This window comes from Leuciscus leuciscus (assembly GCF_965113295.1).
Source record: "Leuciscus leuciscus genome assembly, chromosome: 22".
NCBI lineage: Eukaryota > Metazoa > Chordata > Actinopteri > Cypriniformes > Leuciscidae > Leuciscus > Leuciscus leuciscus.
The window spans coordinates 20,876,784-20,895,393 of record NC_138746.1 but is presented as its reverse complement, the minus strand read 5'-3'; the positions used below and the strand labels follow the sequence as shown (position 1 = coordinate 20,895,393).

The 18,610-nt window shown below is 37.6% G+C and overlaps 2 protein-coding genes across 3 annotated transcripts in view; one reads left to right on the top strand and one right to left on the bottom strand.

Annotated features, from left to right (window-relative positions):
- Window positions 1-8,035, top strand: part of map3k4 (mitogen-activated protein kinase kinase kinase 4) — a 39,588-nt gene extending 31,553 nt beyond the window's left edge. For both annotated transcript variants that reach the window (XM_082154983.1, XM_082154984.1), the window contains exons 22-27: window positions 2,408-2,524; window positions 2,613-2,772; window positions 2,909-3,031; window positions 3,968-4,074; window positions 6,213-6,392; window positions 7,234-8,035. In XM_082154983.1, coding sequence (XP_082011109.1) covers window positions 2,408-2,524; window positions 2,613-2,772; window positions 2,909-3,031; window positions 3,968-4,074; window positions 6,213-6,392; window positions 7,234-7,254 — 708 coding nt within the window. In that variant the 3' untranslated portion in view covers window positions 7,255-8,035. The remainder of the gene's footprint in view (window positions 1-2,407; window positions 2,525-2,612; window positions 2,773-2,908; window positions 3,032-3,967; window positions 4,075-6,212; window positions 6,393-7,233) is intronic.
- Window positions 8,036-8,446: 411 nt separating this feature from the next.
- Window positions 8,447-17,676, bottom strand: agpat4 (1-acylglycerol-3-phosphate O-acyltransferase 4 (lysophosphatidic acid acyltransferase, delta)). Its single transcript, XM_082154976.1, has 9 exons — window positions 16,601-17,676; window positions 14,225-14,443; window positions 13,605-13,774; window positions 13,022-13,183; window positions 12,576-12,729; window positions 12,278-12,380; window positions 11,968-12,043; window positions 10,824-11,022; window positions 8,447-8,697 (listed from the first exon to the last, which is right to left on the bottom strand). Exons 2-9 carry the CDS (start codon window positions 14,409-14,411, stop codon window positions 8,606-8,608), a joined length of 1,143 nt encoding a protein of 380 aa, XP_082011102.1. The 5' UTR covers window positions 14,412-14,443; window positions 16,601-17,676; the 3' UTR covers window positions 8,447-8,605.
- Between the last annotated feature and the right edge of the window lie 934 nt (window positions 17,677-18,610).

The window sequence follows — 18,610 nt, the reverse complement described above, 5'->3', positions numbered from 1 at the left end:
TGGAAGGGTGCACGTGTCAAATTTACGTTGACATGAATGGCCGGACCCAGGGTTTCCCAGCAGAAAATTGCAGAGAGCAGCACACCCCTCTGCTGGCTTGTCGTCGTCCCACAGTGCATCCTGGTGCCATCACTTTCCCTGGTAAACGGCGTACATGTACATATAGATACTGTAAAAGAAAACACGACTTACAGTGCCCTCCACAATTATTGAACCCCCTGGTAAATATGATCAAAATTGGCTGTAAAAAATAAATCTGCATCGATTATCCTTGTGATCTTTCATTCAAAAAATGTGCAAAATTCTAACTTTTCATTGAAGTAAAAGAATTGAAAGTGGGGGGAAATCACATTATGAAATAAATGTTTTTCTCCAAAACACGTTGGCCACAATTATTGAAACCCCTAGAATTTTTTACGAGTAAAATATCTCTGAAGTATATTCCCATTAATATTTACCTTTTTTAGTACACCAGGGTGACTAGGAACATGAAACTGTCCAGCTATGACTTCGTGTTTCACAGGAGTTTAAATATGAGGAAACACAAAGGCCAAATCCCCTTAATCATCCATCACAATGAGTAAAACCACAGAATATAGTTCTGATGCGTAGCAAAAGATTGTTGAGCATCACAAACTAGAAAGTGGCTGTAAGACAGTAGCTAAAGAATTGAAAATCCCAATTTTGACCATCAGGGCAATAATTAAGAAGTTATAACCAACTAAAGATGTTATGAATCTGCCAGGAAAAGGACGTGTGTCTATACTGTCTTAATGCATGGCGAGTATGAAAGTTTGAGTGGCCAAAGACTCTTCAAGGATCACAGATGGAGAATTGCAGAGATTAGTTGAGTCTTGGGGGTCAGAAAGCCTAAAAAAAAATTATCAAACAACCCCTACATCCCCACATGTTGTTTGGGAGGGTTTAAAAAAAAAACTCCTCGCTCATCCAAAAACAAATTCCAGCAAATTTAATTGTCAGACACGACTGGATCTTCAAACAACACAGGGTTCTGTGGTCAGATGAGACTAAAACAGAGCTTTTTGGCAGCAAACACACTAGATGGGTTTGGTGAACACAAGGATAAAAAGTACCCCATGTGTACAATTTAATATACCATTGGATCTTTAATGTTGTGGGCATATTTTTCTGCTGGAGGTCCTGGACTTCTTGTTCAGATACATGGCATTGTGGATTCTATCAAATATCAACAGATAAAAAATCAAAACCTGATGCTTTCTGCTAGAAATCTTATAATGGGCCGTGGTTGGATCTTCCTTCAGGACAACGATCCAAAACAAACATCAAAATCAACACAAAAATTTGTTGTGGAGCACAAAATGAAGCTTCTGCCATGACCGTCCCAGTTCCCTGACCTGATGAGTGGAGTGAACTGAAGAGGAGAAGCACCAACATGGATCTGGGAATCTGAAGGATCTGGAGAGATTCTGTGTGGAGGAATGATCTCTGATCTCTTGTCAGGTGTTCTCCAAACTCATCAGGCATTATAGGAGAAGACTCAGAGCTCATCTTGGCAAAAGGAGATTGCAAAAAGTATTTAATAAAAGGGTTTCAATAATTGTGGCCAACGTGTTTTGGAGAAAAACATTTATTTCATAATGTGATTTCCCCCCACTTTCAATTCTTTTACTTCAATGAAAGGTTAGAATTTTGCACATTTTTTGAATGAAAGATCACAAGGATAATCGATGCAGATTTATTTTTTGCAGCCAATTTTGATCATATTTACCAGGGGGTTCAATAATTGTGGAGGGCACTGTATTGGATCAGGCGACGTTCTTCCACTGCTCCAAGGTCCAGTTCCGACGCTCGTGTGCCCACTGTGTGCACTTTCGATGGTGGACAGGGGTCATCATAGGCACTCTGATTGGGCTGGCTACGCACCCCGATACACAGCAGTATCGTGACACATTCCTCCCATAACCATCATTAAAATGTTGTGTGACTTGTGCCACAGTAGACCTTCTGTTGACTCGGACCAGACGGCATAGCCTCCGTTGCTCTCATGCATCGCTGGTTTGCCCTGCTCAGACCAGTATTGGTAAATTCTCTCCACTGCTGACTGAGAGCAACATAAAATCCTTGCAGTTTCAGAGATACTTTGACCCTGTCACCTTGGCATAACAATTTGGCCCTTGTCAAAGTCACTCAGATCTTTTTTCCTGCCCATTTCTCCTGCATACAACATGTTGGTTACGAGAACTGATTGTTTGCTTACCATCTAATGTACCCAGACCATAATATGTGGCCTTGTTAGATGATCAACGATATTCGCTTAACCTGTGACTGGTCATAATGTTTTGGCTTATCAGTGTATGTATTTATTTATTTATTAGACACTCTGTGGTATAAGCACTTTGTAAGCTGTAACTAAATTTGCTTCCAGATTCGCTTTCAGCCCAATGACCACAAAACCATAAAGGAAACGGCGGATGAGCTGAAGATCTTTGAAGGAATCAAACATCCCAACCTTGTCCGCTACTTTGGTGTTGAATTGCACAGGGTAAAAAGTTTTGTGTGTTTGCGTTATGTCAATGTCTGCTTAACAGTTTTGGTTTATTCATCATTGATTCTGTTGTTTGCTCCTGCAGGAGGAGATGTATATCTTTATGGAGTACTGTGACGAGGGGACGCTGGAGGAAGTGTCTAGACTGGGTCTGCAGGAACACGTCATCCGCCTCTACAGCAAGCAGATCACGACGGCAATCAACGTGCTCCATGAACACGGCATTGTCCATCGGGACATTAAAGGTCTTTATTTGTGCCAAGATTTCCTTTCCTCAGTTACTCTTTCCTTCATGAGAGAATCAGATGTATATATTGGCTAGTCAGTTAAGAATTTTTATTTCATTGCATCACTAATTTTTGTTATTCTTTTACTCCCCAGGAGCCAATATCTTCCTCACATCATCCGGTTTAATAAAGCTAGGGGACTTCGGCTGCTCAGTGAAGCTAAAGAACAATGCTCAGACGATGCCTGGAGAGGTGAACAGCACACTGGGAACAGCAGGTGAGAGGCTCAAAGTTGTGGTTTCCAGGTTTAAACACCAGAGGGCATGGTCAACTTTTTGAACGGGAGTGTGATGTGTCCTGAAGCCACACCTGGCATACCAAAACTCGTTACTGAAGATCTCAAAAGACTTTTTGTTAAAAAGCTCCGGGAAGCATGCTGGCGGTCTAGACTTTCTGGTTTTGACCTTCCGGTCTAGTCCACTGATTTTGCTAGTTTTAATGCGTTGTGTAAAAAAGGTTGTTGTTTTTTTATCACATGGTGAAGGCATCATATCTCGTGATAAAGGGTCACTTGGTAAACCAAAATGCAGTTTTGAACAGTTTTACACTGTCTCCAAAAGTTTCTTTACAGTGTTAAGTTTATAGTATTTATTAATATTTTGAATAGGCTTTTATTTTTTCAATTTTAATTTTAAGTCAAGCATTTTATTTTATTGTAATTCTGTTCTTTTCTCATTTTTATTAGTTTTTAAAAATTCTATTTAGATTGTTTTGTAATTGTTGTACTTCAACTTGAACTTTTATTTCAGCTTTATTTCAATTAATGATTTTTTAAAATGTAGTTAACTAACAAAACAACAGTTTACTTAACTAGTAGTATTAGTAAAATTAATAAGTTTAACAAATGGTAGAAATAGTATGAAATATAATTGTAAATTTTGAATATAAAAAGATATTTAAGTGTTAAATACTGTACAGCTTAAATGCAAACTGTCAATCTTACATCTGTATGAACTAAAACTAAATCTATTTAAAATAGTTTTAAATAAAACTATTTAAACAAACTAAAAACTATTGACAAACTAAACATTTTTTACAAATAAAAGCACATTTAAGATATGAATAAATAATATAATTAAATTACACTGTCTGGCATCTTTAGCATTGCGATGATTACCACAAAAAACATTGTTTTTTCCCCCGTCATTTCTAGCGTACATGGCTCCTGAGGTCATCACAAGAGCAAAGGGTGAAGGTCATGGTCGTGCTGCTGATATCTGGAGCCTTGGTTGTGTTCTCATAGAAATGGTCACTGGAAAGGTAAAGCCTGCTATAAGTGCCTGTTTCATGCCCATATTTGTTTGGTCTAATTCTTTATCCATCCATGTACCAGCATTTCCCCAAACTGGTTTGAGGATAATGTACTGTGAAAACACACCCTGTCGTCACACAGGGAGTGTGTGCCAAATCCTGAAAGGAAATTTTTGGGCTTGCCTACACATGCCGAAACGATTGTGTGAACAAACACACAGATAGGTTCATTTTAAAATTTGCTGATGATACTGTTATTGTTATTTTGCTGACTAAGGATGAGAATTGTCATGATGCAGTGGTGAGTGATTTTATGACATTGTGTGACAGTGCCTTTTTGCAAGTAAACGTACTATCAGTAGGACTCTTGTGACCATGTGCTATAAATCTTACATTGAATCTGTACTTTGCTTCTTTATATGCTGTTGGTATGGGAATGTCAATGTTAAACATTGAAACTCATTGAATGGCACTGTCAACCAAGGTAGTAAGATTATTGGCATTAAGCAGACTGGGTTATCAAATAGTTTTGAACGGTTAGAGCGATTCTTGCAGATTGTACTCATCGGCTAGCCTGGTTAAAACCAGACCCTTCTCAGTTGAAACTGAGTGTAGGGTCTGGCGAAGCTATGTAGACAAATCATTTCCAAAGGGGCGTCACCAACCGACGTAGCTCAAATTCCTCTGGGCGCAATTGGATAGTCATAAAACCAATCAGATCGATGAAGGAGATGACGTATGCTTCGAGTGTTGTTCTTTGCTCCGGTTTTAACGAAAACGGTAAGTTTAAATCGCTCAAAACAGACGCGATAACTGATTCGTTTATATACTGTCTATGATTCGAACGAGTGATGTTCCACGGCAGCATCCATCTTTGTAATGAAATCTCCTTCAGCATTGCTGCGCTGTCGTCATCATGTAAATCCCTCCCCAAACGTTTCTGATTGGTGCCGCGATTTCGGCGGCACAGAAATGAGTTTGAATGGGCTCTTCTCCAGACTATCCTGGAGAGAGAATTAAAATTTGCCGGAAGTAGTCTGGGTTTTCTTAGTTGGATAGTTAGCCGATGCTAGGCTAGCGCGAGTCAATGGTATATGTTAGCCAGCCATTAAAAACCGTTTTACCCACTCCACAGTGCACCAAACGCAAATCAATTATAACACTAGACTATCGATGTATATGTCCGTTGAGAGAATAATGTTAGAAATCAAACTTACCTTTCATCTCAATGATCCCAAAGGAACTAGTTTCTCAGCAGCTGCGGAATTTTACTTTGCTCCGGTTATTAATGCGGCAAAAAGTAAACACAGAACATAAGCGCACTGTAATCAGTGTACCAGCGGCAGGTAAATACACTTGCGTCATGTGTGTACCGGCTCACTCGGTTGCCTAGGTAATCAATATCACTCCGCTGCTGCTGTAGACAAGGCTTATGATTACAGGGAACAAATTATAACTAATGCAATGTGATGAAAGGTAAGTTTGATTTCTAACATTATTCTCTCAACGGACATATACATCGATAGTCTAGTGTTATAATTGATTTGCGTTTGGTGCACTGTGGAGTGGGTAAAACGGTTTTTAATGGCTGGCTAACATATACCATTGACTCGCGCTAGCCTAGCATCGGCTAACTATCCAAATATAAGGACTGGATAATAAAAATAAAAAAATGTCTCCACTGATGAATAACAACCAGGCTGACTTAAAAATGAGGTCCGATGTCAAAAATCCCGAACCACCCCTTTAAAAGCAATCGGTATAGACATTCTTTCATTCCCACTGCTGTAAGGCTTTTAAACTTGTAAGATTTCAGAATTTTGTTTGTATTTTGTTTGTGTGTTTTGTATGTTACAAATTTTATGCTGCACCAAAAGTCGACCTTTGGGCTCATAATAAACTTTGACCTTGAACTTGAAACAACTAAACTAGTAATGCTGGAAAGGTCTTCCTGAAACATAATCAAATGTCCACCAATTACGACAAAACAGGATTCAGTTCGGATATTCACCAGTATTGAAGTTTATTCGTCTTGTAACACCATCATTTAGCAACAGTGTTTTTAGTGTGTAAACTGTAAAAAAAAAACTACAAATATCATGTCACTAAGTAACTCATGTTCCTTCCTGTTTGATTGTGTAATTCAGAGACCCTGGCACGAATATGAGCATAACTTCCAGATCATGTATAAAGTGGGAATGGGCCACAAACCGCCCATTCCTGAAAAGCTGAGCACAGAGGGGAAGGACTTCCTGGCCCATTGCCTGGAGAGTGAACCGAAGCGGCGATGGACCGCCAGTGCCCTGTTGGACCACACCTTTGTCAAGGTATGAACCCGCTCTCACCCAGCTTTCATCCTTAAGCAGATTCACGGGGTCACACATTTGATGGAAATGAGGCACTGCTTTGTGCCAAATTTCCAATGTGTTACTCAAATTAGATGCAAACACCTCTTCTAGTACATCCACCAACATGTTACACACTCATAAAAGCATGAAACCAAACACTGACTAAACAAAATTCTCATTTTGAGCAATAAACCAGTAATAAACCATTTACTTTAATGATGCTCCGAAATTTTGGTCGAAATCATTGACTGAAAGCTGTGTGGATTCTAGAGCTAGGTTGACAATATTGATTTCTCGTATTTAATGGATCTTCATTTTGATGTACCGTCTCTGCTGTTTTTTAGTTGATCCCTGAATAATACATTATTTGTAGCACGCCTACCATCAAATAATCGCAATAAGCTTTGTTACTTTTTATATGAAAAGTTCTGCCAATTTTATAACAATTCAAATGTTTAATATCTTTAACAGGCTATAAATCTGTCAAGAAACCAAATTATGACAGCCATTTAAATGTTCATATTTCAACAACGAATTGGAGTAGAAACATTTATATCATTACATTTTTCCTTTTTAAACTGCCATGTGTGCAATTTGAATGTTTATATGCAACTCAGATTTGAGTGTTAATTATTAAATAAACTTTACTTTTGGTTTCTGGCCAAATTAATAATTTAATTTTGGTTTGGGTGTAAAAATCATTTTGGATCATCACTAATTTACTTAGACAATCCATCACATGCTGTCACCTGATTGGCTGCTAGAGTGAGGTTAATAGAAATGGCACTAACATGTCAGTCTCACATCTTTTCAATTGCAGGTCTGCACGGATGAAGAGTGATGGGGAGGACCTGCATTCTCTTAACGTTTACAAAAATGCTAGCACTACTTCACACGGCATGAGGAAAGACGAAGGAAAAACAGACGCGCTCTGCTCAATATGAACCCCTTGCGACATTAAAGCAGGGCAAGTCTTACATGTACAGTAACATTAGCAAATGGGATGGAAATGTTGTTCGGACGAGTGTGTTATGTACATACTGTAAGAATAGGGTTAGGGTTTTTCTTTGTACAAAGCATATTGTAAAGCTGAAGTTTAATAGCCATTTTTTTGGTGAATGAGTCACAGGGAATACATGTTAGGAGACCAAGTACATTAATTCAAGGGACGTTCTCCGCACAAAGTATCAGAGAATGGGAGATGGAGGGAGAGTTTGGCATTGACTGTATGTACAATTTCAATGAGTGTTCACTGAAGAAAGCATACAAACCTGGGGCTGAAAGTCACAGTAGAGAAGGTTTTAAATTTTTGTTTTCTTAAAATTGTATTTTTGTTTGCCTTGCTGCAGAGCCCACTGTTAAGTCCTATTTAAGCCTAAAAGTAGTTGTTGCGTCGGCTCAGCCTTGTGCTGGACAACGCTGTGCCTTTACGATCTGGGTGTACAAGAGCATAATCAACCAATGAGAGGGGAGAGGCCAGTCTGACTCTGCCTTTCTGCTGCTGCACTCGGACGGGTGGACAAACATGCTCTTACATTGGCATCAACTGCTGGTTCTCTGCTCCTCCAACAGTGTTTGCAATATTTAAAAAAGAATATTAATAAACAGACAGTTTTTTTAAATGGCCTACTTGTCTCTTTAAAAACATGTAAATATAAATGGTGAAATACAAAGTTCTGGCATGAAACTCTAGATGGTGCAGGCTAATAGGTCCTTTTACTCACCTGTTCATAATCACATCGGTATCTATAGGGCACAGCTGATTGGTTCCTACAGTATCAGTAGCCAATAAGCTCGCTGCTCAACCTTCAAATACTTGGGTAGCATTTGCAGTGCAGCACGCTTTCAGAAACCCTCCACCTTCCCCAGCTCCACCTGTATAGATCTGCTGTGGGTAATTCATGTACTCTATATTGTACAGCAGCAGCGTGTCGTGTATGTATTAGCAGCAGCAGCAGCGTAGCATATCTATTCCGCCAAGACCAAACATACAACATTGTCATACCCATTACCATGCCAAACACTCCGAGAGCTGTCATGACAGAAGTGTTTTTAATGATTTAAATGTCTTTCCAAAAGCTTCATGTGACGAGTTCCTCAAATTTCACTTAGCTAATGCCAGTTCCTGTTGTGAAAGTGCCCTCATCACAATACAGTAGCATGATCTTGTTTTCCTGGTGGGTGACAGTCTCTCAGTTATTGTTCAACTGCACCTCTTTATTCCCGTAGTTTGAACCCTTCTCAATCTCTGTCTGTCCGATCATCCAGCGGATTCCAACTGACACTGAAAATAAAAGCAAAAATTGGTCAGCGCAACAGCCAGTCACATTAGCATGCTCTGTAACTAAACTAGGGCTACAAGCACTGTCTATATCATTCATTAGATCAGTGGATCTCAATCAGGGGGCGTCTGCAATCTTTTAAGGTGGCCACATATATATATTAATTATTTTAATATATTATGTTAAAATTCTAAAAAGTACTTTAACTATAGGGATGCATGATATATCGGCCACCATATCGGTATTAGCTGATATATGTACATTTATGTTATCATTATTGGCCAGGTAAAAAAATTTGGCCGATATATTAAAGCCGAGAAATAATGAATTATTTCCTTAAGCTGAGACACTTCAGATGCGCACTGTTCGCAATGATGGTTTAGAATTGCTTGAAATATGATTGGAATCACTTACAAAAAGGAAATTACAGTTACATGCAACGTGCAGCGCAAGTCTGTCATAAAGGCTACATCAAATTATAATGAGAACATTATAATTGTGTGCTTGGGACATGGCTTGTAATGGTTTTGTTTTTGTAATCAGGCTCTCAAATTATATAAAATGTTTGATTTAGAACCCAATATATCGGTTGTATATATAGAAATGTCGGTTATTAGTATCGGCCAAAGTTTTCATATCGGTACATTCCTAATTGTTTTTAATGAAAAAAAAAAGTCATGAATCTTCTAGAATCACAAAATTAATATTTAATATGGTCATAATAAAGTTGGAAAACAAGCAGGTATGTCAATTACAGCAGAAATACTGAAAATGTTTGTATGGGAAGGACTTCAAATATTGTGTTGGGCAATGGGCGTAATTGAGTCTAAAAGGTTGAGAACCACTGCATTAGATCATTGTCGTCATAATAACAGGGTTCCCACAGCCATGAAAAACCTGGAAACAGGGAATTTTAAGCCTGTGATTTTGAAGCCTGGAAAAGTCATGGAAATTTCAACGCATTCTCATCCTAGGGCGTCGCTTTTGACATTTCGTCTACATCCAACGCACATGGCACCCTTTAGCGTCAATATGACACGCACTCGGTTATGGGTAGGTTTAGGTCTGGGGTAGGGTTAGGGTTAGACCGCTAGGAGGCGCCTTCTGGCCCATATCTGCGTCTCATAAGCCCCTTTCACACAGCGCTTTGAACCCGGGAAATTGCCGGCAAATTGCCAGAGCGCCTTCTGGGTGAACGCAAACTCGACCCGGGATTTATGCCGGGATCAATGCCGGGTTGGGGACCTAGTAACATTGCCGTGTTCAGTCCCGGAACGCGCGCTGTGTGAACAAAAGCCGTAATAATGCCGTGTCGTAGTGATGACGCTGAAGCCGGGATCGTTCGCCAACCAAAATCAAACGAACCCGGGTCAAATCCCGTGTCACTTTATCCGTGTATTTTCCGGAATCTCTGTGTGAAAGGGGCTATATTGACGCTAAAGGGTGCCATGTGCGTTGGATGTAGACGAAATGTCAAAAGCGTCAGTATATGACGCCTTGGGATGAGATCGGATTTAAAAAAAAAATAATTGTATTTATGCTAGAGCACTTCAGAATCAAGTTATGCTTGGCTATCATCTACAAAATCATTTAAAAACACTTTTTGTCAGTAATCATGAAAATTCTTTGGTCAACAGGTGTGGGAACCCTGTACTAATAAGCAAAGGAGAAATGAAAGCTTCATTTGAACAAAATATCAATTATACATGATTTCTCATAATATAACCGAGTCATGTAGTTCAAGATTTGTTTTTGTGTGCAATTGGTGTTTCAATTAAACTTTTACAGCTGAAACGAATCTTTAAAACTGTTCTCACACACATGCTATGATATTTAAGGGCACTTTGAATGCATACACATTTTATTTATCCATGCACTTACGAAGTGACCAGCATGCGGTAAATCCAGATAGAAATGGTTGATATACTTACTGCCATAGAACCTAATCGGCCTCCTTTATATTTGTATTTTTTGAAAGAAAAAACAGATTGGAGGAAAATAGCAGCAGTATATAATTTCTTAGTTGCTGGACCACAAAAATATCTACTGCAATTTTAAAGGTCTATTTCTTTATTTAGCTATTTGTTACACAAGCTTTTTTAAATGCCCATGCCCTTATGCCAAGTACCTGCAAAACAGAAGACAAAGGTACAGACGACGGTGGAGATGGACCCTGACAGCAGCAGTTGCAGTAAGAGCCTGAAGAGAGGGTAGACCAGCAAACAGACCCAGAACAGCCAGTTCAGCAGGGCCCAAGGTCGGCGCGGGGGGCTCGTAATGGGACCTGGGAACCGGCCTGTCCGTGTGTAATGCTCTTGGAATTCATCCTGAGTGAGACAACACACACAAAAAATCCCTTAATGTTCAACCCTGATTACTCTAACTGTCCATCCTACTGTTCATGGCCAATTGCTTTACTAGCGCTAGTTTCTAGTTGGCTGTGTCATATTAATAAGCTAATAATAACTGAAATGCTAAAACCAGCACTAGGGTTTTTATTATTAAAGAGTTAGTTCACACAAAAATTTAAATTCTGTCATTAATTACTCACCCTCCTCTCGTTCCAAACCCATAATACCTTCGTTCATCTTCAGAACACATCTAAAAAATGTTTTTTTATGAAATCCTAGAGCTTTCTGAACCAGCCATAGGCAGCAACGTATTTGCCACTTTCAAGGCCCAGAAAGGTAGTAAAGACATCGTTAAAATAGTCCATGTGACTACAGTGGTTCAACCTTAATTTTATGAAGAGACGAGAATACTCTTTGTGCGCAAAAACAAAATTAACGACTTTATTCAACAATTTCTTCTGCTGGCGCGGGAGCCGGCCAATAAGAAAGCTCTCGGATTTCATCAAAAATATCTTAATTTGTGTTCCAAAGATGAACGAAGATCTAATGGGTTTGGAACGACATGAGGGTTAGTAATTAAAGACAGAATTTTAACAACTAAAACAACAACTATTTAAAAAATAAAATATTAGATAAAAAAAAGAAATGTTGCCTTGGCAACATACTGAAATAAAATATAATACTTACTATAAGTACTATATAAGTATTTACTATACTTACTATATAATACTTAATAATTACTCAAACTAAATAAAAATAAAAGAAAAATAAAGTAAAACATAAGTTGACAAAAGCATATAACAATTATTGAAATAACAAAAATACTGAAAAAAACCAACTAAATATGAATAATAATAATGCTATATAAATAACACTGGCGAGCACAAAATCACCTCCAACTAAGGCAGGTAGTGCACTTACTTTCTCCTGATAGAGTTTGTGGAGCCAGGCCGCACATTCCGACTCCTCCTCTGGGACCGAATCCAGAGGAATTCGCCTAACAGACACAAGGAAATCCATGATGGTTTATCTTGATCTCGCAAAGGACCTAAGATCTTAACTCACAACACATTCATAAGTGAAACTAAAACATTTATAAATGATTATGGAGATAGCATGTTGAACTTTGTTATAGCAGGAGACATAATCACAGAGCATTTAATGAACAACATGTTAAATATTGCAGAAGGGCAGTGTTAAATTATTTTGAACGATTCTTTTTCATTCTTACCTCACATATAAATCAGCATGGTATTTTTTCCCATTGAGAACCCCTAGTAAAGTTGGCATTTCGTTGTTTCTGAAATTAAGTGTAGAATCGTACACAGCAGTAACTACAGAGGAGACACAAACCAAGTCAGAGAGCCAAATCCTTAGAGGCTATGTCTGTCAAAAAGACTTCTTTCATTTCATGTATTGACAGTCCTTTAAATAGCATCAAGAGAGTGATATGCCTTAACTCATTGGAAGATCAATAAAAGCACTGCTGCTACGGGTTTGGCATTACTTAATGGCCAAGAAGCTCTCACCCTTTCCCCTGAGGTTCTGGACCGTCATCCAAAAGCCCTTGGTCCGAGGAAGAAGGTGATACTTGAGTTTGGGGAGGCCTTTCTTCTCTGCCACCTCCATACTAATCTTGTGCTTCTTTTCTGTGAACCGTGTGCCCTCACAGTGCAACAGGAACTATAGACGAATCAAAAATGAACATCATCCACACTGGAGATATAACAAGGGACAGAAAACTTAAACTGTCATCACATGGAAAGAGTTGCCTGCATATTGCTCCAAAAATTCTCCTTTTGTGTTCCATAAAAATAACAGCATGTGAGATTTGAAACATGACAGGGTGAGTAAATCGTTTTTGGGTGAACTATTCCTTCAACTAATTGTGCGTTAAGAAACTGTGAAATCTGAAATGTAATAAAATGTCATTGACAGCAGAGTACAATGTGCAATAAGATTTTTTTAAATATACCCAAAAGTTTTCTGGGTAATCACGAAGGTTGCGCAGGCTCTGCACTACGTTCTTGCGATCCACTTCCCAATTCCTTTTGCAGAAGACGATCTCCAGGAAGTACCACATCCAGCCAATCACAGGAACAAAGGAAAGTTCCTTTTTTGCCAACACCTTCGAACTCTGAAAACAGAATATGATAAAAACAATTGTGTGGCAGCACAACATATATGTCTTATAACATCATGAAGATATTGAGTCTTAAAAATGAGTAATACTCATGTTTAAAAACATCATTCTCATTTAGAATCACACATCTGTAAACCCTTAAATGCATGAATGTTTTGCCAATCATTACATATTCGGGCCTTTAGCTACCCGGATCTATATCTAACACAATACAACTTTTTTTTTTTTTATGTATAGGAAAACAGGCAATCTTTTATAATTGTATTATTTTTTCTAAGGAATGAATTGAGGAATACTAAGACGGTTGATGTATAACTTCAATGAAGGAGGGTAGTGAATTTCGTATCGGGTCACTAAAGACCCGAGGTATGCGTTTAAAGGGTTAATGTGTGGGAAAGTTATGTTTTTTTCTTACCCCTAAAACACCAAATCTCTCACAGATGGTCCAGCCGGCCATAAAATCGATTTCAAAGTTATGATTGAGGACGACAATGGCGTTTTCTTTGCCATAGAGTGAATAGCTTTCCGGATCTGTGTAAAGTGAGCATTCTGTCCCAGACCACCACTCCAACAATGCCACCAATTCTGAACAAACAGAAATAATATACAAATTGAATTATAATGCATATATTCATAATGCAGAGTGAATTTACATAATTATGAATCTACAGTAATCCAACAAGCTAATCATTCTTGTATGTATGTAAATAGACATCAAGGCAGTTTACAATATGCACTTCCTGTTTTGTTACCCTCATTGCAACACTGAGGTTTTCAAACAGGAAATAATGATTTCTGATGTATCCATTTGCTATATAGTACCATACAATCGGTCTTAACCAGGAAAGACATGATAATCAATATCTCCATGACTGTGACGCATTTATTGACACTATTTTATGTGATTTGATCTCTACATGCAGTACAGTATGTATTTTTTCAGTCAGGACAAAATAAATACTGGAAACTTGCTTGTATCATGCTTGGTTATGACAGTATCTTTCTTTGGAGGTGAACCACAGGTGCAGGACTTACGACTAGAAATGGAATACCCCAATCTGCAGTTGATCTTGCGTGCGAGCTGCTTGTTAATGGGCCACAGTGGTAGAGTACAAAGCTGCAGCAGGTTGACAATGAACCCACTGACCAGGAACACATAACAGATAATGAGATGGCACAGCAACTGAGTTTTCAGCACTTTAATGATTCCCATCCTTATCATGTAGTCTTGACTTCACCTGTCCCAAAAAAAACCTGTGCAGAGAGAGAGAGAAAAACAGATTCATATAAATAACTTTGGCAGCTCTAGCATATTAACCAGAAGATTGTTTTAATAAATAAAGCTGGATGGTACCTCCCAAGATATAGTGCACATGTGAAAACTGTATTGAAATATGGAAATCTACCTGAGCCAATATTCAAATTGCATGGTTTCAACAACTGGTAATTAAGTTCCTGTTTTTTTTTTTTTTTTTTTACATCAACTCGAATGTTGTAGAAATTATAAATAGTTTAGTTATTATATTCTTAATAATGTTTTTACATCTACATTTCCCTAAGGCTATTTGTATGGTCCTGGATAGTTCACTAAAAAAGGAAGTGTCATTATTTATTCTCCTTCATGTTCTTCCAAACCAATATGCTGTTGTTGTTTTCAGTGAAGTAGAAAAGTTAAGATTTGTAACAAAAACAGACCAAAAAAGCACCATAACAGTGGTCCATTTTGACTCAAGAACCTGTGTGACCAGATCATTGAGCCAGCGAACCTTTTTTCTGATAAAAAATAAACCTCCGGAAACTTTTGGTTTGTGGTTCGGTTTGTTTGTTTTGGTTAGCAAGTTGATAGAAAATTTCTAGCACAGGACAGTAGCTTCACGTCTTTGTGAGGAATGTGCTCTTTCTTGCTATGTGTGAGATGCTCCATTTTCAAGAGTAAATAGTTCATTCAAAAGCAATGTTTGCATGAAAACTGAAAGTTTTTTTGAAAGCTCTTACACGTGAAAGTCTCTCAGGACACAGACCAAAGGCTGAAACAGAAATGTCACATTGTCACTTATGGGGTTGTATGTCTACTGTGTGTTTTGGCTCTGCTATTGGTGACAGAAAAAAGTGTGAACTTTGATTTGAAACAAAGAGTGTTACCATTACAAATATTTGCGGTCAAACGTGTAGAAATGTACCAGATTATTTTTTTCATTTATAAAATGTAAAAACTTTTTTGCATTAGTCGTGAGGATTTGTATCCATTCCAGTGACTCTGATGAGACTAATTCAAATTCGTTCACTGATTTAACACTTTGAGGAGGATTCCCCATTAAATAAGTACCTGGCAACAAATGATTATTGTGCGTTAAAGGATTAGTTCACCCAAAAATGAAAATCATGCTATAATTTTAGTTATAATTATGTATATTTTTCTTACAAAAACAAATCGCTTTGCTTCAGAAGGCCTTTATTAACCCCTTAGAACCGTATGGATTACTTTTATGATGGATGGATGTGCCTTTTTGGGCTTAAAAAAACAAGGTACCATTCACTCCCATTATAAAGCTTGGGAGAGCCAGGATATATTTTTATATATAACTATGATTGTGTTTGAAAGAATAAAGTCATATATATTATGGCTTGTGTGTGAGTAAATTATTGGATAATTTTCATTTTTGGGTGAACTAGCACTTTAAGTGAGTAATTGAATAATGTATTTCCTTAACAACACAGAGTGACTGAAACATAATCATTCAGAAATCAGAATTATTATTATTATTTTACAATAATAACAACATTATTAATTAAATAATATTAAAATTCCGAATATCGACTCAAAACTCCGCTTAGATCATTGAAAGTGCGTGTTCGTTCAGTAGATTCAACCACTGTAAGCAAGTATATGTCATTTAAAACCGGTTTTGAAAGCTATAGTTCGACAGTCAGTCTCTGAATTGAGAAAACATCACGGCACGAAAAAGCGAGAGAGAGTGAACGAAAACTGTGAGTCGAAGAGAGAGAGAGAGAGAGAGAGAGAGAGAGAGAGAGAGAGAGAGAGAGAACTAATCTGTTCTGTAAAGGTTTACATCACTACAGGGTGCGCCTTGGAGAACCAGTTCAACCCAAACTTAAACTCATCAGCAGGTAGGCTACAGCTGTCAGTTAACCAACAAAAAAAAGTATCATTATTTTTTTTTAAAGAACTGATTCGGTTAGTAACATCTGATGTAGCCTACATGTATATTTGTTACACTATCAAATAAAACTATCATATTTCTGTATTTCAGTTAAATGTTTCAATTTGTTTGCCTTGAGCATGAGTGAACAGAAAGACATTGAGAACATCGAGCACATGTGGATCGCATGCAAAAGAAACAGCACTTTATCTTTCAACAGAAGACAAAACCGCTGTTGTGTCAGAATTACCTTTTGTCCCTTGCTCGCGCGGTTAGTAGTAGAGCAGTCGTCTCATCATATGGTGATGATTAGAGAGCGCGTGAGAGATGTGAATCTGAACGATGTTTAAGTTGGACGGGCTGATTTAAGTTTTCAAGGGTGGTATATGAGCTGAATATGAGCAAGACCACACCCAGCCCAGGCACCAAGTCGAGACGCTGCCTGTGTGTGTGAAGACTGACTCAAGCGCTGGAGCGTGGCCAGTGTGACTTCAGAAGGTCATTATGTCATTTCCTCTGCTCTGTCCAAGGCCAACTCTTACACACTGCTTCACACTGTTCACTTTGACCGGCAGATGAACATAATTGCCGAGCACGTTGGCAACAAAAGGGCAACACCTTAAACGAGGGGTGTAGCCAACTATTTATACTTACATTTATTTAACACACCATAGGCTACTTCTTATTTACATTCCCTTGCATTTGTAACATATCTTTAGATGGGTCAATGACATGACGTGCATATTTTTGTGTCCAAGTGCATTATTTCCTTAAAAAAATACTTTGATAAATTCATGACATACATCACTTTATTGTATAAAACCTATTTAGTTTTAACTCATTTTAGTATATTTAAATAACATTTGTTTTTGCTATCTTAAACCCCCAAAATGTCAGGTGGTGCAACTGTCCGAAATACTATGTCATCATTTTAGGCTTGAAACCTTGCATATACATTTTTTTTTCATATAAATGAGATAATTGAAAAACTTTAGTCCAGCAATCTGTATATATTCTCAAATGTCAGGGTGGCACAACTTCTAAAATGGCTCTTTTATTAGGAATTTACAAGGTAATAATAGTAAACATGATAATGTATCATCCAGAGGAACTTGTGGATTGAAAAGGTTTGTAGATCTCTCTCAAATACTTGTAAAGCTGCTGATTTCAAGGTTGATACACTCTCCATGTCAGGTGGTACAACTACAGTAAATATACAATTATTTGGCTGCACAGCCTGACATAAAATGTCACAAAATTAATTTAAACACTTTCAATTTTATTTAACAATTGAAACTTATTCAGACACATTGTTCATAACAATATGCATTGCATCAGTTTAGATTTTTTTAAAAATACCTTTTATGAAGCTTTATTTGTCAATGACCCATACACATATATTGTCTATTTTGTATATTGTGTATTTTTTATATATTTTAATTTTGTATTCACTTAATTCTATTTTTTTATATCTGTCTTGTCTCTGTCATTCTGTGTGGAAGCTGCTTTTATGTGCAAACATACTTGGTAATAAAGCTCTTTCTGTACAATCCCAACCATCAGAACAGTTGCGTCCTCTACTGGATATGAAGGGCTAAGCTGGGCTTTATTTCAGAAGAAAACACTGTTGAAAAGAAACTCATTGTTTTTTTTTTTGTTTTTTTTTAACGAGAGAAACATTAAGGAATGTTTTCTGTGGAGAGAAACACTTAATAGAATATTAGTATACATTTTGCAATAGAGAAAGAATTAACATGCTTTTTTTTCTCCTAACAAAAAGCATTGTAACACAGCTGTCAGAATTTGTATTCAGGCACAATGATGGCCTAAATATTAGTACAGAGATGAAACCTCAAGAAATACTTCCTGTTTGTCACATTCTACAAAATTATAAACTGTCTTTTTAAAAAAAAGCTTCTGAAACAAAGATTCAACCATCAAGATGTAGCCTACCATGATTGCACTATGATTGAAAGCTCTACGTGAATACTGAGGTCCACTTTCCACTCAAAGCTCTTGGCTTTCCTTTCCTTTCAAGCATCAAAAGACCTGCTATAACATGAAAATACATTTTACAATTTATTCAGTAATCCAAAAACCATGTGGAAAGGCTATTTAAGCGAGACACAGACGACAGAAATAGCAACCTCTTCACTAGAAGGGAAATTAAACCAATCTTTGCCTGCCATTATTTTGGATAATAGACTATTCAGATTAAATTGGCTGCTTATGGAACTAGTAAATTCACAATACGTGTTGC